The 26723-nt window shown below is 40.2% G+C and overlaps 1 protein-coding gene across 1 annotated transcript in view; it reads right to left on the bottom strand.

The window, feature by feature from the left end:
* Positions 1–26723, bottom strand: part of nhsb (Nance-Horan syndrome b (congenital cataracts and dental anomalies)) — a 68330-nt gene that overhangs the window by 4381 nt on the left and 37226 nt on the right. Inside the window, 9 exon segments of the mRNA XM_026947799.3 lie at positions 56–3028; positions 3721–3852; positions 4386–4581; positions 6034–6096; positions 6931–6978; positions 7570–7623; positions 7837–7872; positions 8066–8199; positions 9844–9996. Of these exon segments, the coding sequence (XP_026803600.3) occupies positions 56–3028; positions 3721–3852; positions 4386–4581; positions 6034–6096; positions 6931–6978; positions 7570–7623; positions 7837–7872; positions 8066–8199; positions 9844–9996 (3789 nt within the window).

The raw sequence follows: 26723 nt of genomic DNA, 5'->3' as shown, positions 1-26723 counted from the left end.
AAAACAACATAAATACATTTATGCACTTCTATTAATATGTTTCATTCTCTATTACCTTTGCTGAAGTAGTCTTCTGTGTCTGGGGTTGACTCGTCCTCCTGTCCGTCATGTGAGGCACTTCTGGTAGTGACACATGTCTCATACGCCTCCTCTTTGCTTTTGATATCGCTGATTGTGTAAGTGTTTGATGAGGCTTCTAAACTTCTGGCAGGCACTTTATCTGGGCTGTTGCACAGTACAAAGTCACTCCTGCGTATTTCACTGTAAGCAGGTGGAGACAGTGTGCTGCTCAAATTCAAGGATGGTTCTGCCAGAGGTTGTGGCCTGGGTGCTTGACTGTGTTCACATTTAACACTTTCTGCTGACAACGCTTCTTCCTCCTCTGTATACCTGCTGCACTCTCCTTCTTGCTGAGCATTACGGGTCTCACAAGCCTGGGCTGTTGGGGTTAAGAAGTCTTCTTGTTCACTGGTTGGTTGCACAGGTGTTCTGAACGCTGTCATGGCCCAGTACGTTCCTGGGCCATGCCTTTCCTGCCTTATTTTAATCCCCTCATGTTGTATAACAATGGCTTCTGGAGGTGTGCACTGAGATTCACAGTGCTGCACAGCAGGTGGTTTGTAGGCTGGTGGTTTCCTGTTGTGCCTGTTGTCAGCAGGCACAGTCTCAACTGTTACTGTGGGACACTTGGGTCGAGTTGATTGATCAGCACTAGAGTGCTCAGAACCATGGCTGCCCTCTGCTGGTTTATCAATGGATCGTAAATGAATTGACCTCAGAACAGTTGAAGTGACTGCTGTGTGGGTTGAGCTGGATGCCTCTGCACTTGCAGCAGCACGAGCCTCTGCTAATGCAGCTGCTGCTGCAGCTGCTTTCTGTTTGTTCTGGTGAAGGAGGTGTATCTGGTTCCTGTGGGCAAAGGGCTTGGTGTGAAGAGCACTTAGGTCAAGGTGACTAGGTGGTGCCTGGGAATCAGTATCTCTCCTGCAGGAAGAGCCTGCATCTCGAAGGGCAAGCTGCTGCTGTTGTTGGAGAGAGGAGAGTGATGATTTTCTTTCTGGCACTTTGGGTTTCCTCTTGCCACTGGTTGGGGACAGTGGAGCTGGGAAGAATGCAGATGGAAAGGAAGATGTAGGTGTCTCTGACTGACTGGAGTATCCACTTGATGGGGATGCCAATGCTGCAAGTTTCTCAGGAGAGCCCAGTCTGAAGTCACCTTCTTGTGGTGGAAGTGTTGGTGAGGTGGGTCTGGACCTGGGGCAACAGGCCTGAGTTTCCAGATTCTCTGGTGACTTGACACATTCAATAACTGTTGTACCCGTAGCAGTGCTGGAGTTGGACAGTGACCTGTAAGGATCACTGGATTTCAAGTCATTAAGGAGCCAAAGGTCTGCATAGTCTGACTGCACAGCACCCTCACCCTTAAAGGAATGTGTGTCAGAAGAACTAAATGGAGAGGAGCAGTCTAGCATTTCTCTGATATTCTCTACACCCCAGTTACCAAGCTGCTTGTCACAGAGACCTTCAGTGTCAAGGTGCCTGTCAGAACCAGCCAACTCCAGCTGCAGCTTCATCTCCCTGGAAGACAAAGGCAGGGGCAGCTCACTAGTAATCTTTGGTTCATTCTGCTCTTGAACATCCATACTGCTGCTTGTTTCCTTTAAAGAAGAGCTACGTTTTGGTGGGGGCGGCTTAGCCTTTGGTTTTCTTAAAGAAAGACACCCTCTTCCAAGTGTACTCATTCCCTTGTAATCTGGTTGAGGGTATTCACCCATGCCAGGTGCAATGTTCCCACTTGGGCCACAGTCGGGGTCAATGGCTGCATAGTTGCAATAGCTTCTGCTACCTTTAAGACCACAGTCCAAGTGCACAGAGGTGTAGAAGCCTTCAGTGTCAACAGTGTAATGTGTAGAGCTCTCTAATATTTCACCCGACGGTTGCCCACTAAAACACTCATAAGTTTCTCCACTAGAATAACTGGGACAACTTATGCCACTCTCATCTTCCCGTGAGCGCTTTGGGCTGAAGTCTGGAGGACAAGGTTGATCCTGCTGGTCCTGGTTGCAGTTCCACTCCCCATCACTAGCAGTACTAACACCTGCATCATCCATCTGATCTGTAGCTGAAGAGGTGAATGAACTAGACCTGTGTCCCTGACCTTGTGACCTGTCCATGTGGTAGGGGTCAATGATGAAGCCAGTAGTATCGTCAATGATATGAGACCCCGTGTTGAGAGACAGTTCTGAATCACAGTGTGAGGAACCAGTCAAAGGAGGTGAGGCAGCTGGTGGTAGTGTTTCTGAGGTCTGTGAAGGGCATGTTGAGCTGCTTCCGCTCCAGTTTCCACTTGACGATTGATGGTCCTCTTTGTGGTCAATTTGGCTGCCAAGCACACCTGTGGTCGAAACAGAGTGGATGGGGCTGCTAAAGGTGTCTGAACTTGAGGAGATTTCACAGCTTCCCATGTCAGAATTACGTGGAAGCCGGGACCTACCCCTCTCAATCCAAGAATTTTCAGGACTACCTCCATGCTGTATCCTCTTTAAACTTTCCAGCTGGAGCTCTGGCATGGCTTGGTCATCGGTGCTCTCCTCCTCATCCTTTAGCATCCTCCGTCCCGGACCTGGCAGAAAGTCCTCAGCCTCATATGGAGAGAGCTCTTCATCATCCTCCTCATCATCATCACTGTCATCTTGATCATTGTCGCGGAGTCGACTACCTTCTCGGGGCAAACTTCTTGAACGCAGACGAGTGCCCAAAGCAGTGGTATAGGTTGTATCAGAGCGATCTGGTAATGAAGTGATATTACCAGTGGAGTGGGAGAGGGAAGCTGGAATTCCTTGGCCCCTCTGTGCACGGATACGCCTACGGGATGGAGCAGCAATCAAAAAGTCATCGGTCTGGCAGCCGGAGTCCTTGGTGTTTAGTGTCCGGCCACTAAGTGACAGCTCCTCCTGGTAGAGGGACATGTGTGGGTTGCCATGGGCTACCACAGATCGTTCTCTGGCGACAGGAGATTCATCCGAGTCTGGTGAACATTAAGAGCATCTTACAAATAGCACTCAAGTTTTGATTTACTAAAATAAGGTACAAAAGGTAACTGTATAAAAAATATCTAATGACTTTAACAAAATTATCAGTAAGTCATTACATTATATTTATTGTCATTAGCATCAATGTTAATGAAAAGATAATTGGAAGTATTTGCTAAATCATGAAAAATACCAAAAGATCCCAGTAATTTGTGATTTAGCTTAAAGTTGGCAGAGTTGCGGTTCAACATAATATATTTTGTTTAACTATCACTATATGGATATTATCCCTATTCATTCCTGCACAAGAATATAATGAATAAACATGGGCTGCTTTTAAAATTTGTTTATTTAATAATTGGCAGCTCAATTATTTATTGTAAAATATAAACACAATGTCATTACTGGAGGCTCTGATAAAACCTATAACATTACACTGGTAATTACTGTGTTTAACCCTTTAAATGATATATCAACCAAGATATAATGTACAAGTTTCTCCATGTATTTATGCTAGTTTTTGCAGATTCATAAATTGTAGATAAAATTGCTATATGGTATAGTGTGTCAATATAGGCTACGTTTCAACTGTAAGAACAAAAATGTGATTACAAAGCTTATTCTAAAAAAAAAAAAAAAGGAAAAACAATAAGACTTTGAATGAGTATAGTGCATCAGGTAGTCATACCCATGTCTTGTTGCACTCGTCTGGGAATGCCTGTGATAGTTTTCCGCCTCCTTAGTTTCCTTCGGCGCTGCAACACAGACTGGGAATGAACCAACGAGCAGCGAGCACTGGCTTCTCGGTCAAATCCTGCACCTGCAATCCGATACATACAGCTTCAGAATCAATCATGCTCTTTATAATAAAACAGGAGATACTTCAATCACTGAGAAAAAATGCAGAAGTGAAATATACAGCAACATTTTGATATTTAAAGTTAGCTTTGAAATCCAGACTACTTTTGTGGATGTGACTGTTTTTTTTTGTTGTTTTTTTTAAATCCTGCTCATGCAGTTATTATTGTTGTTTGTACAGGCCAGTGATATTTCCTAAAATTTATTTGGCTCCCAAAATATAAAGAAATGAGTACCCTGACCAGCCAGTTCCTAAGGATGAATGAATGAATGAATGCTGTGAATGCATGTTTATGATATTGAATGTGGTCTTTGTTCATCCTGCAAGCTTCACATCAGACTGCTTGCTCGGGATCCCATTCCCCATGCACTCCAGGCCACATGAAATATGCACTACATTAGAATAATCATCTAATCTGCACTCACACACTTCAATAGTTTGATTAATATATTAATGTATTTATATATTTTAATAATTTATAAATGGAGATTTACCAGTAACATTGATAGGGATGATGCAGGATGAGATGACTTGAGACTCATTCTTCATCCTTTCATCTGGTGTGGGGAGTGGCAGGGCTTTCGACCAGTTGGTCTGCTTGTCCAGTGTCGTGGGAACGTTGGGAACAGGACACTTAGGTCTGTGGCCCAGAGCCACCAACTCCCCGTCTGTATTTGTATTGGTTCCAACCTGAGTCACAATCATTTTAGAAGAGTTATATGGAATGGCCTTGTAAAACTGAAAGCACACAAATGTATACAGAGGTCTCAAACTGACAGGAAGCAAATTTTCCGCACATAACTGTTACGTATTATCTTCATCAAGGAAGCAGTTGTGACCATGGGACTGAGAAATGTACTAAAAAGGAAGATGCAGAGAGAAATGGAGATAAAAGAGAGACAGAAATAGCTGGAGAGAAAAGGAAAGACAGAAGGAGAACTGTCAGGCAAATATTCAGAGTCAGGAATTAGGTCCAGATCCTATTCCATTCGTACAAAATACATGTAAGAACACAGGAAAAGGGTGCCAAAGAATTCAGCAAGGTTGTGCCCTGCCATAGGAGCTTTAAATAAGTCACTAACCTCCTGCCAGACAAACAATAGCTTTAAGGGGACATGGTTCCAAATCAGGTACTTTAGACAAATAATATTTCCCCTCAATGTGGTTCATTCTGAGCTTTCTAAAATGCTTACATTGGTAATTCTGGCCCTGATTTACTAAAATAATGAGCATAGTAGATGAAGGAATCATTGGGCAAAATGTTTTTGTAAGGCATGGGGAGCTTGGATACAAATAAATAGTGAAATATAATTTAAACTGAAATTTAATTTAGGCAAAGTGTATGTTTTGTTCCATAAGGTCAATGTAAAGATAGCCTTTTCAAAGGCTTTCTGAATGCTGCTGGTAGTTTGTCAGTGGTTTAAAAGCCAAACTGATCTATTTGATATTTGTCATTTTAAGCATGAACACCCCCAATTGCATATTCATTAAGGCAAACACACAAAATGGATGAAACATGCTTATTTGCTCATATCAAAGACACACCCCTCCGTTAACACATTTATTTTTATACATGAAAAACTATAGTAAATCAAGGCCTATAAATAAAAGTTAATATTAATAGCCATATGTTGACCACAACAGCATTTCAAAATGAAACATCTTAGAGAATGTATATTTGTATGTTGTTCAGACTGAATATGTGAATATATATATAAAAAAAAAAAACATAGTCAAAGGGAAAAGTCATGTCCAGTGTTAAAAGCAGTGTTACACATATTCAGAAAGTTAAAGCAGTTAAAGACAGAAAGTAATGAAATGACACATGATAAGACATGATAGTATGAAGCATATCAGATATTTAGAGGAGTACATCTACCAGGGTAGCTGTGCTAAAAGAAGAGTAGGAGAAAAGAAAAGGAAGTAAGCTCTCAGATAGAGTTTCCAGTATGATACAATATAAAAATGTATTCTAACAATTTGATTGAGTCAATTTGCATAGTTTTCATGTTTCAAGTTTTCATTTCAAGTTACCCATTTGTAACTTTTCATACAAACTGGTTCTTAATATTTTAAATAAATAAATTTGCATTAGGAATCAGCTCAGAAACATCAGCTAAGCACAGACTGCAAGGAGAATACCTTTCGCATCCAGGGGATGAACACACAACACGTTGTAGGGGAGGTGGGACGAGAGCGCTCATGCTATTAAAAAAAAAAAAAAAAAGAAAAAAAAAGAAAGGCAAACACATGGCTCAACATTGATGGTTCAAAGTAACAGACATAAGATTAAAAAAAAAAATTATAATAATAATGGCAACATGAATCAAGGGAAGGGACACCAGGTGAATATGGTTCTGGAACAAAAATGATTAAGTTAATGGGAAATAAAATGGTTATGTTGTACTTCAGAGTCCTCCAGACCTGAAACTGTGAAGGATGGGATAAAGTCTGCATTCCTACACTGGATTTAAACCCTCCTGGACTTCCTCTTACCATTTCCCCATGAACTCCTTGTCATGATTTTAAGGGATATTAGAGTAGACGACAGTAACACTGTTTTAGCACAGTGGAAATTAGATGACCCAGTGTAAGCCCATGGAGTCAACATACAGTAGAAAAATTATCAACAAATTACTGAGAATTTGTAATGTAATGATGCTCGATGTGAAGCATAGTTACTCTTCTCAGGTCAAAGTTGATTATTTTTCTATAACAGCATATCCCAAATCATCTTATACACCAGAAATTTGCTAACGATTATCATTTTTAATTTATTAATGGATGACACAATGCTGTAGTATAATTTGATATACTACAAACTGGATTTTATGCAGCAAACTACTTCAGCTATATACTTTAGTGTTATAACAGGAAGTCCACATGGATGAAAACAGTACTGGAACAAAAAGACACACAGGGAAAATACTCGGTTGATCTTGGATGTGGTTCACGTCAGGATCCAGCCCATGACCTGGTTAACACACGAAAAAGAATCTTAACCAACATACTGAAGACGCTTCATATCTTTTCATTTACCTTTCTCTGTGCTGGCTGAAACTCCACCTCCCTCGAAGGTCTCTCCTGCTGCATTATGGGAAATAATAAGCATATTTTTATAGACAGTAGCTACATCCTACATAGACAGGAGCTACATCATACGTCATAATGCTTTGCAAATGATATAGCAATGTGAGCTTATTTTTGGATTATAAAAGGTTGAGCCACTAAAAAAAAAATGTATGTTTGATGATTGTGGACCATGCAGAACGGTTTTTAAAAACCACATACAACAAAATAATAGGATCAAAATAACAGAGTGGAATTTAGAGTGACCAGATGACCATGCGAAAAAATCCGGACAACTGAAAATGAAAAACTGATCATATAAAGTTTGATATTAGATATGCTTTATTTACTAATTTGTTCAAAGCGTTTCTCTGCCAGCAAGCAAACCTTAAACGAAGTCAAATTACCGAGACCAGGTGACATGGTGTGTAAAATTGGGACTGTCCTGATTTAGAGAATCTGGTCTGCTTAGTGGTGTTGGAAAGGATATAAAAAGGAAAAATGATAGTAAGAATGGAAGCTGGTTTACCACCATGGATCTAAACTGAAAATAAATGACATTCATGCTGCGTTAGAATTAAAATGATAACATTAAAGCAAAAGCAGCACCTGGATAACTTTCCTGGGGAGAGTCTGCATGTCTGACTCTCTGGTGCTTCTTTCCTATTCCAAGTGTTGGCGGAAAGAGGAGAGAAGGAACCTGAGATCTGCGTGTATCTTAATATGACTCAGTCAGTAAGAAGCAAAACATCACTAATCAAATAGCACTAGGGCCAATAATTACAAATTGAATGTTTTATTTCAGTCACAGTGGGGGATCGGGAGTGTTTCTGAATGCCAGTTGCACACTGGGCATTAACAACAAATGTCAATTACCTTCCTCTGCATTGTCTGATATTCAGCTTTGTCCAGCTGTGCCATGAAACACAAGGAAAAAACATACAATTAAAAAAAAACTGCAGTATTACTGAAAAACGTTACGCTGTGTACCATACGAGTAGTTTAAAGATTCCGCAAGTTAACAGTCAAAACATCGGAAAAATAGTTAAATTAATTAACACCATTCTAGATGCTAGTATTGTACTATAACTGTAATAACGCTTACCATACGTGAGTGTCGACTTCTCTGATCCTGCCTCCTGAGGGAACGAGGGGAGGGGAATGTGGGCATGGGCGGAGCCACCGAGATGGATATGGTGACCCGACTGCGCTCTCTGCTGGTTGAACGCTGACGCTGCTCTGTTATCGGACACAGTCTGGATTAGCATTAAACTAAAAAGGAAGGTTTAATAATTACTCCACTGGTGTTAATGCCAAGGTCTGGACATTTGCTCAAGGATTTAGGGCCAATAATTAAAAAAAAACCTTCACATTCACAGTTACACAGCATCTGTAAGGTACTGTCAGATAGTTCTATTCGTATCGTGGACATTTGGTCTCCACCAAGATGTAAAAACACAAACAAACACAAAACCAAACAAACTTTAAATATAGTCACTCATTACGGCCAATGTTCCACCCCAATAATTAGTCTGTGAGTGATCAACACCTGTTGATACCACTGTCATGACAGTCTCATTGTCATCCGTGGTGCTGTAAGTGTGGATTACTCAGCCATCAAGAACTGTATGAATATTCAGCATGTCAATATGGCTGTCTAGGTGTGTTCTCTATCATTGTGCTTTGTGTTAACAGGTCAAATGACCTGTGCTGATTGTTGTTTTATATCATCTTGCACTTTATTACAAGATAGTTTTGTTCAATTTGTTTGACAAACTGCTATCTTGGCAGCACTCTTGGATTGTCATTATCATTAAGACAGACAAAACTACAAAACTTTCTCCATAATAAGCACAAAGGCTTGACAACAAACGGTGTTTACATCTCTCTCTGTGATAACGCTGATTGTCGGATCAGAGAGTAAGCTGAAGGTGGGACTTGTAAATGCAGCTGACATGATGAGTATTACAAGCTCTCCAGTTCATATTTCAACCACTAAACCGTCTCTACTTCTTATACAGTGTGTGTGTCTGTGTGTGCGTGTGTGCGTGTTTGTTTAGTTGGGCTTTCTTTCCCTGTTCCTATTACAACTACGCTGCACTTGTTTCTGGTCAATTAGTGAAAACAGCTCTAGTGGCTCTGAATAAAATGTAAATATATATATATATATATATATATATATATATATATATATATATATATATATATATATATATATATATATATATATATATATATAACACATTATACATTTTCATCAGATTGCTACACGTTCCTGAAAACCAAAAGCTCACCTGCGTTAATGAGTGAAGCTTTCTAACACCAGGGGGCAGCATGTGTAAGATATTACACACAGACTCTTGCTACTTGTAAGGCTTCTTAAGCTGTGTGTTTGTGCAGAAACTAACTATGACTAGGTTCTGCATGGAGAGGTACATGTGTGTTTCATTCATAACTGCACTTTTTCTTGCTACGTACTGATAGGCTTATATAAACTGAGAACAAACAAGCCTACAAATCTTATAGTATTTAACCCTTCTGGTCTGTTAGGGTCAAGATAATCCATCTTACAGCTTTTTTGAAGGTGGACCAGTACTAAAAGGTATAAGCCTCTTTCTGAGCTTGAATCTAGAAACAAAAAGGCGATTTTTAGTACCTGTCACATGGCCTCCATCTCTTATTTGCATGCTTCACAAACCCCCAGCATGTTAAGAGATTTTATGTTTGGGTTTTCATAAAGACTGCATTGCCAGAGATCGAGATGAGGGTGATAATGTATCTTAGGAGTTTTTTTTTTTTTAACTCTATCACTATAAAATCAAAGGCGGTGGCTTGGGCCAAACAGGGTTATAAGCTGCAGATGTTGAAGCTATGCCAGCTTACCTCTGTGCAGTGCCCGTAGACTGAACTGGGCATGGCGGTGCAGCTCTTCCAGACATGGCAGCCGTGTGTTGGGGTGAAACATGTTGTGCTGCTGGTGCCATGGGGCCTGATAGTGGGATGTTAATTTACTCTCAATATCCAGATTCGACACCGCTGCAGAGAGACACACAGAAGAGAAACAAACTGCTCAAAATATGGTCAGAGGCCAAGATCTTTTTTTCAGATACACTATAATGGCAAAGGTTTGTGGACACCTGACCATCACACCCATATATGGACCTTCCCCACAAAGTTGGAAGCACACAATTGTATAGAATGTCTTTGTATGCTGTAGAATTACAATTTCCCTTCACTGGAACTAAGAGGCCCAAACCTGTCATGTCACCAGCATGACAATACCCCTGTGAGACAAAGCGAGATCCATGAAGACATGGTTTGCCAACGTTGGAGTGAAAGAACTCGAGTGTCCTGCACAGAGCCCTGACCTCAACCCCACTGCACACCAATGGAATGCTGACTGCACCCCAGACCTCCTCACCAACATCAGTGCCTGACCTCACTAATGCTCTTGTGGCTGAATGAACACTAAACCCCATAGCCACGCTCCAAAATCTAAAACAGTAGATGATATTATAACAGCAAAGGGGGGGATTTATCTGGACTGGGATGTTCAACAAGCACATATGGTCATAACCAACTTTTGGCCAAATACTTTTGGGATACTCTTTGTCAGTTGCCAGTTTATTAGAAATGCTGATCTTGCACCTATAACTATACCTGTATTGGACATTTTAGCATATAGGTGCACTTGTAGATGTACAGCCACTGCATGTCACCATTCTGTGCAGAAGTTGCAAGGCATTCTCCAGACCTGCCTGATGGAGCATTGTGGCACATTCTCTGCTGTTCTATGTGGTCATGGATACACTAAAGATAACAGTTTATGCCCAAGTTTTCATCTGAATAGTGTAGACTTGTACCTAAGGACTGCTTCTGTAATCATAAAAACGGTCCTGTGCTCATCCCAAGACTCTTATTATATCATTTCAACACACGTAGTACCGTTTGTCTTTAGAATTTTGTGTCTGCTTCCTCTCAAGATTTCGTTTCAGGAGGTTTTTCCTTGCCACTGTCACCCTCATCTGGATTATGGCAAAGCCGCTTTGTGAGCTGTTGTTAAAAGCGCTATACAAATACAACTGAATTGAAACAGATCAAATCAGGGCCATCACTCAACAGATAATACTAGGTAGCTCACCATTCTCAGTAAAGCACTGACATTTTACCTGGTATTGTGCATGGGTAAGGTTTTTTTTTTTTAAACACTTCATTGTCAGTTCTGGATTAAGAATAGTCTTCCAGCCTTTAACATTCAACTAACTGAAATTAACCTCTGATCATGAGTTATAGGATTATTAATATTAATTTGCAAGGAAAAGGATGAGCTGTAGTCTCTAACCCTACACATACAAGGTGACAAAGGTTTTCAGTTCAATGCCCAGGTTTGGCTCATTTGTCAGTCACTTTGGATTTAACCGCATGCCAAACATCAATGTATTTCAATTCATATCATTCATTCAAACTCAAAACAACTCGTGCATCTACATCAAAAGATGTCCAAAAATAACCATTCGTCAGTTTAAATTATGAACATTACTTTGCTCCCATTTCTGAAACCTCAAAAGAGAGATGGAAAAAAGATAGACCATCTTCTCTCTCCAACCCTCGCTCCTCTCTTTCCTCTCCCTCTATAAAGCAGCATCTGCCCATCAGTATGCACCGTGCGGCTGTGCCCGTGAATAGCCCCGAGTCAGCCGTATCTAAGCAACCCTTCATATCTAATTTACAGTGAATTAGCAGATCCTTATCAGACCACAATTGCCAGCAATAACAGGAGATGCTCTTTTTGCCCAACAGAGACAGTGTGAGAGAGAGACAGAGTGAGAGAAAGTGTGAGAGAGAGAGAGAAAGTGAGAGAGAGAGAGAGAGAGAGAGAGAGAGAGTGAATATTAGCTGCCTCCCTTTTCTCCTAACATACTGCTTCAAGATGTCTTATTTTTTTATAAAGATGTATAAACTTCAGGAAATTGCAAATCATTTGTTAGATTCTTCTAATCTCAATCAAAACATTCAGAATAAATAAATATTCGTACCATTGAATGAGCTCATCGTGGATCTGGAGTCTATCCAAAAAACATTCAGCCCAAATTTGGAGAACATCCGGGATAGGACATCAATGCATACACTCACACTCAAATTTAGAGTAACCAATCCACCTACGCCAACAATAACCAGAGCTTAGGATCCAACCTAGTTCTTACTAAACATAATCAAATCTACAAGAAGACTGATTGAATTATATTTGTTGTCTTGCTGTAGTATCTTTACACTTATTAATAGTTCCCTCTTTGCAACACAAACACCTCAGTAACTGTTATTCAGGGTTACAGTGGATCCAGAGTTTATTCCAGGAGCTGCACAATTCCTATACACTGGATGGGACACTAGTTCATTACATGGCACCATGCACACACATTCACACCTAGGGGCAATTTAGAAGAAACCCAGTGGGACACAAGGAGAAGATGGAAACCTCTGTGCAGAGAGCAATCCAAGTTCATGAGGGGATCAAACCAGGGACCCCTGGAGCTGTGAGGTGGTGACCCTGAGACATTTCAGCAATTATCCAACCGCCTCAAGTGTATTTCTAGGCTTGCGGTAACTCAACATGGTTCAATCAAATCGTACCTAATATTTACTTCTTACAAAATTATGCAAACGACCTGAGATAATGTTGAAATAATATGACTCGGTAGCATTACATGAATGAACAGGTAAAAAAAAAGAAGGATGTAAAAGGGCCTGAATGGTCAATTACAACCACTTTTTCAGTCTCTCTGACAAGAGCGGTCCTGTTACCCAACAGAACCCACACTTTTTACATACTTAATTGAATTCTTATTGGCAAGTTAGTGATGTATCAAGTGCTAAGCAAGTGTTGGAGGGTGTCCAGGCTAGATTAGTACACTGCTACTCCCGTCCAACAGTAAATCCAGGAAGTACATGATGAGTATTACTGAACATACTTGGACATATTGCAGTTGTAGGAATCTGCCAAGCATAATCTTGTAGCTGCAATTTATTTCATTATCTGGTTTGGGTTCCATATGGACGTTAGATAAAATTGGGATGCAGATTTCGGTCTCTACTAAACAAGTCTGAGGTGACGTTGGTGAGGAAAAACTCCCTGAGACAATATGACAACAAAAACTTGAGAGGAACCAGACTCAAAGGGAACCTAACCTCTTTTGAGTGACAAAAGACCGTCTTTGTTCATGTCTATCGCCATGCTGGTAACATCAACACGCAAGTGGCCATGGCAGTTTTGAATGCCAGTGTGCATGGCTTGAGCTAAGTCTTTAAAATAAAGAAACTTTTTGTCTAAACCAACCAAAATAATATATTCTGAAAAAATAAAAAAATCTGATCAAATGAGCATAATGCCTAATGGTAATTCATTCGTCTTCAGTAAACGCTTTATCCTGGTCGCATCTGGGATAGGGACGCCAGTCCATCCCAGGACACCATGCACACATGTTCACACACTCATTCACACCTACCAGTAATTTTACCCCAATCCACATACACCAGCTGGGAGGAAACTGGAGAACTGTGTGGAAACCCATAGGGACACAGGGAGAACATCGGAAACTCCATGTATAATATTATTCACATGTAATTTCTATAAGAAAGCAATCTTCACATATATGCCAACGTTTATAGATGGATCTGTCGACTATAATAGGACTACTAAAACTACAAAAATCACTTTAACTCTTTTTACCAGAGTCCAAAAAATGGAATTTCCACCTGTTTTGGGGGTGCCCATGTTTAGCATTGAATTTATTTGAGATGTCATATTGCTTAGTAGTGGACAATGAATGTGTGCTATGAAAGTGTGCTCACAGCCCTCCCATTTCCCATTGCCCTGCTCATGAGCAGCTAAACACAGAGTCAAGATACTCTACATACAGAAACCCAACAGTGTCCTAACTAATCTTACTTCCGGCAAAAAAAAAAAGTTAAAAAATCATTTTGTATACTAATTGAAAATGTCCAATAAGTCACTTACGCCAGTGAGAAAGGGTTAAATAAAAAAAATATACAATATATTTTCAATAATATGAACTCTTTTCTCTCAACCGTTCTTGTCTTCCTTCTCTCTTACTGCTTATTTCTCTGAATCTCCTCACCTGAACTTCCTCTCTTCCTTTGTAATGTATAAAAGTATTTATTTTCTAAGGTTTTTATTGTTACTTTTTCTTCAGTTCAACAGTCAACGACCTCCACTTGCTGTCTTTTCTCTTTCCTCTCCATCCTTTGTATACCTTCTCATCTCCCTTTATATCTCAATTTTTCTTCATTACCCCCCCCTCCCCCCTAGCTGTGTGGCTTAATGAGTAAATCTGATCAGATCTGATGCTGCAGTGTTTTAGAGCGCACACTCTATTACTCAGCATCATCCCCAGCGCTCGGTTTCTGCTTTGCATCATCATAAAAACGAGTGCTGCGGAGCAACGACGTGACCTCTACTGAGTACTACTCCGACGCAGCTCTGAATGTGGACGACTCCAAACCAAATCAACTGGGGCAAAGTGGGTGTTGTTTCAATCACAATCACTTAGTGTACTATATACATACAAGCAGCAATAAAGGAGCACTCATTAAACACATTCCTTTTGGCGATTGATCTCACACACACGGCACGTGTAAGGGAAATTCTGGACTTAACCGAGAGTTAGTTTTAATCCCACTGCAGAACGTTATCAGAGAGTAAATCTCAAACATTGAGCTGCTCAAGCCCGTATTGAACGTATAGGCACCCTACCTGCAGTCTCCTCCCCCTGTCCTGCATGATTACTCTTCCTCTTTACCCTCCTCTTCCTCTCCTGCAGGCCCAGAACGGGTGTCTTTCTGTGCGAGTTGCCCATTCCTCCGTGGGCTGGCTAACGTCAGAATGCTAGCGCCATCCAAATGGAGAGAGGAGAGCTCTGCACCTGCTCCTATTGCCTTCTTTCTGTCTCTCCCGCTCTCTATCCATCTCTCTCCCCCCCTTTCGCCTCTCTTTTGCTCTGTCTCTCTCTCCAGCAGGTGCATGGTCAGCACTGTGAGTAGGGAACAGATTCTCTGCCAATGGCAAGATACACAAAACTACTGAAACATCTCTCAAGAAATTAGCCACTGCGAAAAAAAACAAAAAATCCAAATAATCTCAAATTCTGTCAACACATATTTTTAAATCTACAGAAACTGCCCATGTGAGTATATTGACCCCAGTTCAATCCTGAACAAGCGTTACTGTCTTTGTGGAGTTTCACATGTTCTCCCCGTGCTCCACCTCCCAAGAACATGTCAGTTGGTGGATTTGCTTCTGCGAATTACTCCTCGGTGTGAACAAGTGTGTGAATGCATGTGCATGGTGCCTTGTGGTGAACTGGTGTCCCACCAGTCCAGGTTGTATTCCTGTCTCATGCCCTGTGTTGCCAGGATAGGCTCTAGATCCACCATGACCAACTAGGATAAATCAGTTACTGAAAATAAAGGAAAGAATACATATTAAATAAGTATAACACTGGACACTTCAAAAAAATTACTACAACTATATTCAATTTTGGAAACAGATTTGCATGCCCAAAAATTCTTAGAAGGTTTATTATGGACCTTTATTCACTCATCTTCAATAATATCTTCAGTCAGTTGTGGTGGATCTGGAGCCGATCCCAGGAACACTTGGCATGAGGCAGTGAGTCAGTACACCCTGGATGGGAGTCTGATCCATTACAGGGCACCATGCACACACACATTTTATTTTTTGGGACAACCCAAAGGAAACCCACATTGACAAGGGGAGAACATCCTCATAGACAGTAACGCAAGCTCTGGATCGAACTGCGGACCCTGGAGGTAGACCACCTTTGCCCAGAAACACCCTTTGATTCAACTATATAATATAATTTTTTGTGAAAACTGTTGAGAGTATATTCAGTTTCATGCATTCAGTTTGAGAGGAAGTCACTTAGGTTAGGCAGCAAAATTTAGTGCTAGCTAGTTGGCTATGTTACTTATGAGTAATAACATTATAAATGTGAATCCTAAAAGAGATTCCTTCAAAGGTCATTTACTGCTATGATGCTGCTTAGCAATAACAAGTATTAGTAAGGTTTTATTATTTTTATAAGTTGCCTAACGCCAACTCACTTGAAGTACATTCATAGCTGTCATTTGTGTACTTTTGAATAGAATGACAAAGTATCATGTCTATTGTGTCATGACATCATGTGTGGGTTCACTGAACACCAGTCTTAATGGCACAGATCGAAGTTGATTCTAAAACATGTACTAACATTGGCATGGTGGCTTAGTGGTTAGCACTGTTGCCTTGCACCTCGGGGGTTGGGGTTTTGACTCCCGCCTCTGCCTTGTATGTGCAGAGTTTGTGTGTTCTACCTGTGCTTCTGGTTTCCTCCCCTAGTCCAAAGACATGCGTTGTAGGCTTTTTGGCATTTCCAAATTGTCTGTAGCGTGTGAATGGGTGTGTGATTGTGCCCTGCAATGGGAAAGGCTCCAGGCTCCCCCACAACCCTGTGTAGGATAAGTGGTACAGTGACTGGTACACAGTAACAATAAATAAAAAGGCTACAAACTTCTACATCCAGGAATTATGACCAAACATAGTTCTAATATAGCACCAAACTACTCATGAGTCCTCTTGTAATATTTAAAAAAAAATAAAAAATCATGACGCATCATTTACAAGGCCTAAGATTTGACCCAAAGCAAACTCTTCAAATAAAGTGGACCCTGGTGCACAATTGACTCATGACAAAGTAGCCCCAGTGTGATCACTGAGGCATGAACACTGACCACATCAATGCTCCGACACACACATACACATACACACATTATGACACAAGCTGTGACTGTGACCTAAAATGCACTTCCTCTCTACTGCAATATTCACATCCATACTTTCCCATTTTTAGTCATTCGTAATGCACCATAGAAGAAGGGAGCAAGAAATGTGAGGACTTAAGAAACAGATATACACACACACACACACACACACACACACACACACACACACACACATATATAAAGATATGGAAAAGAATTCAATTCAAATTTCTCAACTCCATTCAGGTTCATTCCACCACATTATAACTGTATACAATCTTCCCTAAAAAAATCTTAAACTTATTAGAGGCTCGGAAGATGACGCAGCTTCTCTCTCTCTCACACACACACACACACACACACACACTCTGCTCACAGAAACAGAGTACTGGGATTTAAAGTGACCTATAAACGTCACAATTCCTATAATAGGCAACAATTCCTACTTAGGTCAAGCTAGCCATTAACCGTGGACCCTGGAATTCAAAGCTGCCATGACTTCTCTGGTAAACCCAGTGTGTCGGGGTCACCAGTGTACTATAATTTACCATGTGATGCCACAGTAATTTACAGCACAGCAGCAGGTCACAGTGACAGATGTAAACAGAGATGGACAGTCTGTGTAATTGACACGGCAAAACATCAACTTAGAAGAAGCTGTTGCCTGACAGCTGTCCTCATTCTTAGAAACATCATAAATGATTCCATGCCAATAGTCAATGATAACACTTTGTAACTTTAAATGAACAACTTCCTGGGCAGACAATAGTTGATTTGTCTGTATAAAACTAAATAAATGTTAAAATTGTTACAAACAGAGGTCTAATATTGTAAACAAAATGTACTACAGGTTCACCGTTTTATTTTAGAAAGTGTTTGGTTATTCAATCAAAATGTATGGGAGAATTTATTAATTTGAAAATGGTCATCTGAAACATAATGAGCTGCGTAACACTACTAGAGCTCAAAGTTGGCTAAAATGACCGATTTCCACAAACTCTTTTTAACCTTTCTAACGTGGTGTGCAACTGTATAAGGTATATAACGTGATTTAGCCATTGCAATACGGAGCTTTCGGGCTATCGGGCTTCACAAGTGTAGATGATCTCACAGGTTCTTCACAAAACAATGCAATCATGTGACCAGTCTGCTCTCCAACTATTTTAACTGTATGGGTTGCACAGTCTGGGACCCCAGAGTTCACACAGTGCATTACATGCGTAATTAAGAGAATGCTGATTTCATATGAATCGCACATGTCTAGAATGCATATCGTCACATTTTTGTATCCCGATGCATCGTGTAACAATGTATCATTACACCGCCAACCAGCTAATGCCCTTCCACAGCATAACAGAGCCAGTGGTTTCAGGATAGGACACAAATCATTTTCAGATGCCATAATTTGCTACTTTGGGTCAGGACAGTGAGAAAAAAAAAAAGTGATCTGATTTCCCATTATGTGTTGATTTGATTCTCAAGTGTATCTGACTGCTATCTGATAATCATTTATGGCAACAAAACAAGTCTATATACAGTATAAGGAACATGTGAATCATCTTCACCATGGCGCGTAATGGCATAATAAAGAGATAAGGATTACTGCTATAAAGCAGACTAAATCACACAGATAAAATAGACTCTGATGCTAGAATGAAGGTGTACAGTACCTCTTGGTCTAATTGGAACACAGCAGGCCAAAGTGATCATGTTAGAGTAGAGCCGTGAACACAGTAGAATAGTATCTTTTATGGCCACATTTTCACAAACACACAGTCTCGACTGTAACATCTGTAGGCCTAATATCTACCCCTTTCTCCTCATTTATATCCTTCCTCCGATGAGTCTATCGCACATGGTACAGCCCGTCAGCGTCTGGTTTGCTCTTAATCTCTTCGCAGGCCAGTGAATAAGCTGACTGAGAAGAGGGGGGTGTTAGGATAATCCACAATGCAGTGCTACACCATTTCTAACATCTCTATAACTCTGTATAACTATTCTCTATCCATATCTTGTAATGAACATTATTTAACTATTAGCACATCCACAAAGCACACGGCCTCACTGAATGAGGATCTGTTGTTGCAGGTTTTAAGCATGGTCCTAAAAGATAATGAGGAATGTTTGATCAATATTGGGATATTAAATGTCTTCACAATTGTAGAATTAGCTTTAAGATCTAGGTACAAAACCCTGAAAAAACACTCACACACAAACCACATATATACTAGTAATAAAAATGAAGCCATATATGCCAAAGCAATGCATAGAAACCAGATATTTACACACTCCTATTTCTCAATCAGTATTGTTAAGGCATACATCTACTCAGTGAACTGAATTTAGGATGTGTACCTGTGTGTGTGTGTGTGTGTGTGTGTGTGTTAGCATCCCTGCTGTCCTCATTCTTAATCCCTGTTAAGCCCTCATGCCTGTGACCTTGGCACCAATGGCTCCTGCGGTAGGTGAGTGTTTAGCACAGTTAGAGGTGCCAAGCGCAGTCATACTTTTACCCAGACAAATACAGGCCTGACCACTGTGACTAGCAGCTTGAGGCTCTACACGCAGTCCAATACATGCACATGTTCACAGGTTGAGTCATGGGCCACAGCCAAAAAAGCCACCGCAAACCTCTTCCTAGTCGAGCATTCAGCAGCGGCTCCGGACCATAGATTTTAGTGAGGAGGGATGGCATTAATAACGACATAGCCTCAAACGAAATTAGGTTGGGAGCCTATCACACAATTTCCAGCCCAAGTGCATCTCAAAAACCACATAACACACCTGAAATTTGGGCATTTGAAAAGGGAAATTCATTTTTCTTTTCTTTCCCCTCAGGCTTTTGCATGTGAAACAAGGTCACCGTGGTGCACACGCATTTCTAACGAACAGATATTATCCACTCTATAATCCCCCTTTCCCTCTATCAATCCTTTCAGTGTATCCTTCAATAGAAGTACATCATTGACACACTGTCTGCATGTACACTTTGGCTTTGTTTGGGGAAATGTACGAGATTTAATTGCAATTATTTGCTATAAAACAAGATCTTGGTGGTGAAAAAGCTCAACCCTGGCAACCCAGAATGAACTGTTATTAACTTAAAACTAAATGATTTGGACACCAGTAATGTTCCAAGCTAACACAGCCCTTACCCTTACCACACACACACACACTTCTCTGATAGAAAACAGCCAAAAACAGCACTGTTATGAGCTGCAGGAAGACTTAAGAGTCTGTTCACCATCACTCCCTTTCATTTTTCTCTCCCATCCTCCATCACTGTCTCTCTGTTTATGTCTATTACTGAGTTTTTTTTTAGTCTTCTCCATCCTCCTCCATCTTATGAAGGAACTCTGATGCTGATATTATGGTCATTAAGATTTGAAATTAATTTCCTGGATACTCTGAGTAAACTGAGATTGCACCTCTGGGCCACATTCCCATTTAGACACACACATTCATACGCAGCTTAATGACTACACATACAAGTGTGTGTGTGTGTGTGTTTGGAGGAAGGAAGACAGAGATGTCTGTTCCATCATCCTTTGACCCGCTTTATGTTTGGTGGAGTTGTGGCGGCTGTTCGCATGACCTCTGCTCTGCTAGAGGAGTGATGGAAAAAGTTGTGCGTATGTATTTTTTTCTGTTGGTAAAAGCTAGATGCTTTTCTGCTATTTATTGATTTATCAAGGCACAAATATTTTCTTTTCTGGACTAAAATGATTTGAAACATCGCCCTCTTGTGGCAGGAATTGGATATGATGCTACTGAGCTCACATTACAGTTTTAAGTTAATCGGTGCTACAGCGTCTCTCAATCTCACCTTTACAAGTGCAACTATTTGGAAAGCATTACAGCAGAATGCATACAATAAGATACTGAGTCAGATTACTATTAAAAACTGATCCATAATCTTTCAGCTCTCTGGTTGAATATCCTGCTCCTAACATTTGCTGCATTTCTTACGCTACGTTCTCTACTTATGGAAAACACTACTGCCAAATTTGAAAGAAAGTTAAGTTTACAACAGGGGAATGTTTTTAACATAACGATTATCAGCATCAGTCTCTGTCTCTTCGCCTGATGTAAAGGTGATTTGTGATGTTTAAGCGCTCTTATCTGTTTTGATGATGATGTTACAGTGCAGGAGCGTCGTAGACATTTTGATAGACAATATCTGATTGATAGATTATTGTTTCACTATAGCAGGTAGCTATGCAATAAGCTGCAATCAAAGTGTAACAGGAGAAAAAGTACACTTAACCAGCAAGATTTCTGATAATTCTAAGCAGACTGACTGCGTTTACCAGTGCGTTTGTTAAAACCCAATTTTGGTCAAAACTCTGAGAGTTCCAGTGTTGTGACAAGATTTCACAAGAACTCTGACCAACAAATAAACCATCTGCTTCTATGCTAACTTTCATGTATCCAAGTGCACAAACTATCGACACTGTAGAATAAAGTGCTGATATCAGCAGATGGCCAGGCTGCTTAACATTGTAACATTAGTTACATAAGTGATACAGCTGATAAGTGTGTAAACACAAATCAAAGCATGAAAAAGTGAAACAAGAGTCAATTTAAATAAATCAAAACTTTTCTCTCATTGATGAGATTTCTGTTTCTCATCCCAAGAATTCAATATCCAAAAGAGAGAGAGAGAGAGAGAGAGAGTAATGGGAATGAGGAAGAGGATACACAGTTACTTCTCATTGGAATGTGATGAAATTTCGATAAGTAAATATTTGATGCTGTTATCACGCCTTGTTCAATGCGCATTCATTAATTGTCCTGAGCGTAGGAAGTTTTCAGAGAAATTGAGAGCAAATGGATGAATAAAAACAGAGAAATTCAAACAAAAACTCTCATTCCATTGCGCCCCTTACAGGCAGTATTAAGGACACTTAGTGAGAACACTATCAGTTGTCTTGATCAGCACGTTTATGGTGCCTTGTAGGTCGTTTAGGGCCTATTTGTGGTGCACGATCTCTCACACACCTCGTAAACCTTTACACACACTCATGTTCAGACATCATCAGGGCTAGAGTGGGCCATCACTCTGCAAGCGTGTGTGCATATTTGCCAGAGGGAACTAGGCCAAGGCAGAGCTTAAAACAAGCAAGTTGGTTTATTATTTTCCACACTGACCTCTTTAGTCACACCTGGGCCATTCGTGGCCAACTACCCAGCACATGACCTTTGACCTACTAATGTACTCGATCATCTCGAGGAGCCTCCAGGGGCTTATTGTAGACCAGACGCCATTCAAAAAGAACTCCATAAATAAAGCTAATTGAAGGTGATGTATGGACCCTGTCAGAGCAAATGACCACACACACACACATGCACACATACACACTTAATGTGATACTGATGCAATAAACATCCGCCATACATGTCCCTGATTAGTTGTTACTATAGAAACGACAACAGAACGAGTGCAATATGGCTCTCGTAATGGCGCTACTGTCAGCTAGAGAAAACTAAACTCCACACCTTCTCGCCAATCAGATTGGAGAATTCTGAGCTGTGTTGAATGAGCACTAAAGCCAGTAGGCGCTTGTCAGCGGAGTATATAACACAGAAAATTACTTGGTTTCAAATTGCTGTGTACTTTCCTAACATTCAGACTGTTTATGTAACAGGAGGTCACGGCGATGTGTCTGCAGAGCACTTACTGTTGTTGTACCATTAAATCAGTGGTAAGGGTGATTTTTAGTCTCTAATGCTCTGCCTACAGGCTAAAAAAACATCTGGAATGTTTTGTACACTTTTCTGGTCACAGGCTTCAGGATCTCAAAAGGTTGTAGCCTTTGTGTAACAGGAAAACAGATGAATGTCGTGCTTTAAAAGTAGGTGGTTCTTTTACACGTTTAAGTCATGAAAACGACTAGATTCTAGAGAAGGCTTGAAAGATTAGGGTGACATTGGCTTAATACAACACAAACATAGTCAAGTTCATCTACGAGTTTGAATCCTGATGATGCCACAGCCATCCATGGCCGGGATCAATTACAGAGACACTAGCCAATCATAGGTGTCTGTGAGCTCATGTATGCAGAAGAGGGCGGATAGCGCTTTCCTCCGAGTGTGCTACGCTGCCCTGTCACACATCAGTCCGAAAAGAAGGGGTGGAATGGCTTAACGTGTCTCAGAGGAAGCATGTGTTAAGCTTTAGGGACGGAAAAAGTTCAGAACTTGTTTTTGGATGCCGTTTTTAACATAGAATAACTAAAGCATACAGTATATATATATATATATATATATATATATAGAGAGAGAGAGAGAGAGAGAGAGAGAAAATGTTCTTGTCACCCATTTTCATTTAAATCAGCAGATATATGTTACTATCAGCTTTTTATTGGAGATTTATGGCACATTTCCTACTTCAATTTTAACAAATATATCTTTATAGAGAGGTGTTTTCAGAGATATATACAGTAGGCCAACAAAGACACTAGTGTTGGTACTACCCATTCAGTAATTTAGCAAAAAAGCTTCACAGACAACTTGAAAATAAGTCAGAATATTATCCATAATGCATTGTGACAGTGCTTTACACTTCGTCATCGCTAGCGAAAAACTTTAAGCTTACTACTCAAAACAATCACTTCTACATGTTTCATAAATGCTATATAAGCTACAATATGAGTAATAAGAGGAAGCGTGTAAGCAGATGCTTTTTAGGTATTATTGAGTAATGTTGCTTTGCACAATGTCAGTAAGTCCAAGTCATTTCAGGAAGAGAGTGCACACTCTCACAGCTAATCGTGTGTGTGTGTGTGTGTGTGTGTGAGCATGCCACTGCAGCGGGGTGGGGTGCAGCCACATCGTGCAGCAGCACTGCGGAACCCATGGGGTGAACAAAATCTTCCCTCCGTGTACATGTGAGAGAAACTGGGAGAGAAGGTGTGTATGTATAAAGACAGAAAGACACAGATACAATGTGTGCATGAAAAAGAGAAGAGGGAGAGATAAAGACTAACGGCTGTGTTTGTGTGTGCGCGCGCGCATCAGAGAGAGAGAGAGAGAGACTCCTAATCGTCACTATCTGAACTGCCCATTATCACAATTTTTAACGTCAGCACTGCCTCACTGGAGCAGCAACTGTGTGTGTGTGTGTGTGTTTGTGTGACATTTCGCGTCAGGCTTGTTGGCTAATGGTACAAGAAAGCCATCGCCCATGTTATTTTTAACTCTCAGTTTCCATGGAAACCAGCACATATGCAGTGAGCAGTGTGCCCTGCTGTGTGTGTGTGTGTGTGTGGATGCAGCAGTTCATCCTCCTTCATTTAGTGTTGACATTACTCACAGTATGATGTGCGTGTTGCAGTGTGTGTGTGTGTGTACAAGTGTGTGTCATTTTTGCATTTTGTTGATGTCAGACTGGAATTAAACACACATCAGACATCTCACTTCATCATAGCTTACTGAAAAGAATTATTTCCAACTCAGCGTCTAACCTGTTTTCATGAGAATAATTAATTAATTGCTTATTTGGCTATACAACATGGCATATAAAAGAAGTACACACTTCACAGAGTCAGATCTAAACTGATTAATGATATACAGACTCACGTTATAGCAACACCAGAAGTACTGGAACACACACACACACCTCAATAAATTAGAATGTCGTGGAAAAGTTCATTTATTTCAGTAATTCAACTTCTGGAAAGTATGTTCATTTATATGTACTCAATACTTGGTAGGGGCTCCTTTTGCTTTAACTACTGCCTCAATTTTGGCATGGCATGGAGGTGATCAGTCTGAGGCACTGCTGAGGTGGTATGGAAGCCCAGGTTTCTTTGACAGTGGCCTTCAGCTCATCTGCATTTTTTGGTCTCTCATTTTCCTCTTGACAATATCCCACAGATTCTCTATGGGGTTCAGGTCTGGTGAGTTTGCTGGCCAGTCAAGCACACCAACACCATGGTCATTTAACCAACTTTTGGTGCTTTTGGCAGTGTGGGCAGGTGCCAAATCTTGCTGGAAAATTAAATCAGCATCTTTAAAAAGCTGGTCAGCAGAAGGAAGCATGAAGTGCTCTAAAATTTCTTGGTAAACGGGTACAGTGACTTTGGTTTTCAAAAAACACAGTGGACCAACACCAGCAGATGACATTGCACCCCAAATCATCACAGACTGTGGAAATTTAACACTGGACTTCAAGCAACTTGGGCTATGAGCTTCTCCACCCTTCCTCCAGACTCTAGGAGCTTGGTTTCCAAATGAAATACAAAACTTAATCTCATCTGAAAAGAGGACTTTGGACCACTGGGCAACAGTGCAGTTTTTCTTCTCTTTAGCCCAGATAAGATGGCTCTGACATTGTCTGTGGCTCAGGAGTGGCTTAACAAGAGCCTAGTGAACCAAACTGAGAGACCAATTTGTAGGCTCAGGAAACCCTTGCAGGTGTTTTGAGTTAATTAGCTGATTGGCATGACACCATATTCTAATTTTTTGAGATAGTGAATTGGTGGGTTTTTGTTAAATGTGAGCCAAAATCATCACAATTAAAAGAACCAAAGACTTAAACTACTTCAATCTGTGCCCATTGAATTTATATAATACACGAGTTTCACTATTTGAGTTGAATTACTGAAATAAATGAACTTTTCCACGACATTCTAATTTATTGAGATGCACCTGTATATATATATGAGAAAAATCACACACACACACACACACACACACATATATGTATATATATATATATATATATATATATATATATATATATATATATATATATATACACATACACACACGCACACAAACATTGTGTTGGAAGTCCTGTTGTCTACAGATTTTACAGAGAGGGAAAACTATGAATTCACGCTGGTTTAGCATGAGTTTGGTTAGAATAAATTGGGATTAGTTACCATGAGTTTGGTTAGATTAAATGGGGTTTAGCTAGCACAAGTATGGTTAGAGTAAATAGGGATTAGTTACCATGAGTTTGGCTAGATTAAATGGGGTTTAGCTAGCACGAGTCTGGTTAGAATAAATGAGGTTTAGTTAGCATGAGTTTGGTTAGAATAAATGGGGTTTAGTTAGCATGAGTTTGGTTAGAATAAATGGGGATTAGTTACTACGAGTTTGGTTAGATTAAATGGGGTTTAGCTACCATGAGTTTGGTTAGAATAAATGGGGATTAGTTAGCACAAGTTTAGTTAGATTAAATGGGGTTTAGTTACCACGAGTTTGGTTAGAGTAAATGGGGATTAGTTAGCATGAGTTTGGTTAGAATAAATGGGGTTTAGTCAGGATGAGTCTGGTTAGAATAAATGGGGATTAGTTACCACGAGTTTGGTTAGATTAAATGGGGATTAGTTAGCTCGAGTTTGGTTAGAATAAATGGGGATTAGTTACCACGAGTCTGGTTAGATTAAATGGGGTTTAGCTAGCATGAGTTTGGTTAGAATAAATGAGGTTTAGTCAACATGAATTTGGTTAGAATAAATGGGGTTTAGTAAGCATGAATTTGGTTAGATTAAATGGGGTTTAGTTACCACGAGTTTGTTTAGAATAAATGGGGTTTAGGTAGCATGAGTTTGGTTAGAATAAATGGGGTTTGGTCAGCATGAGTTTGGCTAGAATAAATGGGGATTAGTTACCATGAGTTTGGTTAGAATAAATGGGGTTTATCTAGCATGAGTTTGGTTAGAATAAATTGGGTTTAGTCAACATGAATCTGGTTAGAATAAATGGGGTTTAGTTAGCATGAGTTTGGTTAGATTAAATGGGGTTTAATTACCATGAGTTTGGTTAGAATAAATGGGGTTTGTTCAGCACGAGTTTGGTTAGAATAAATGGGGATTAGCTAGCACGAGTCTAGTTAGATTAAATGGGGTTTAGTTACCACGAGTTTTGTTTAGAATAAATGGGGTTTAGTTACCATGAGTTTGGTTAGAATAAAT

Source organism: Pangasianodon hypophthalmus, chromosome 25, assembly GCF_027358585.1.
Source record: "Pangasianodon hypophthalmus isolate fPanHyp1 chromosome 25, fPanHyp1.pri, whole genome shotgun sequence".
Lineage (NCBI taxonomy): Eukaryota > Metazoa > Chordata > Actinopteri > Siluriformes > Pangasiidae > Pangasianodon > Pangasianodon hypophthalmus.
This window is presented reverse-complemented; position numbering and strand designations above follow the sequence as displayed.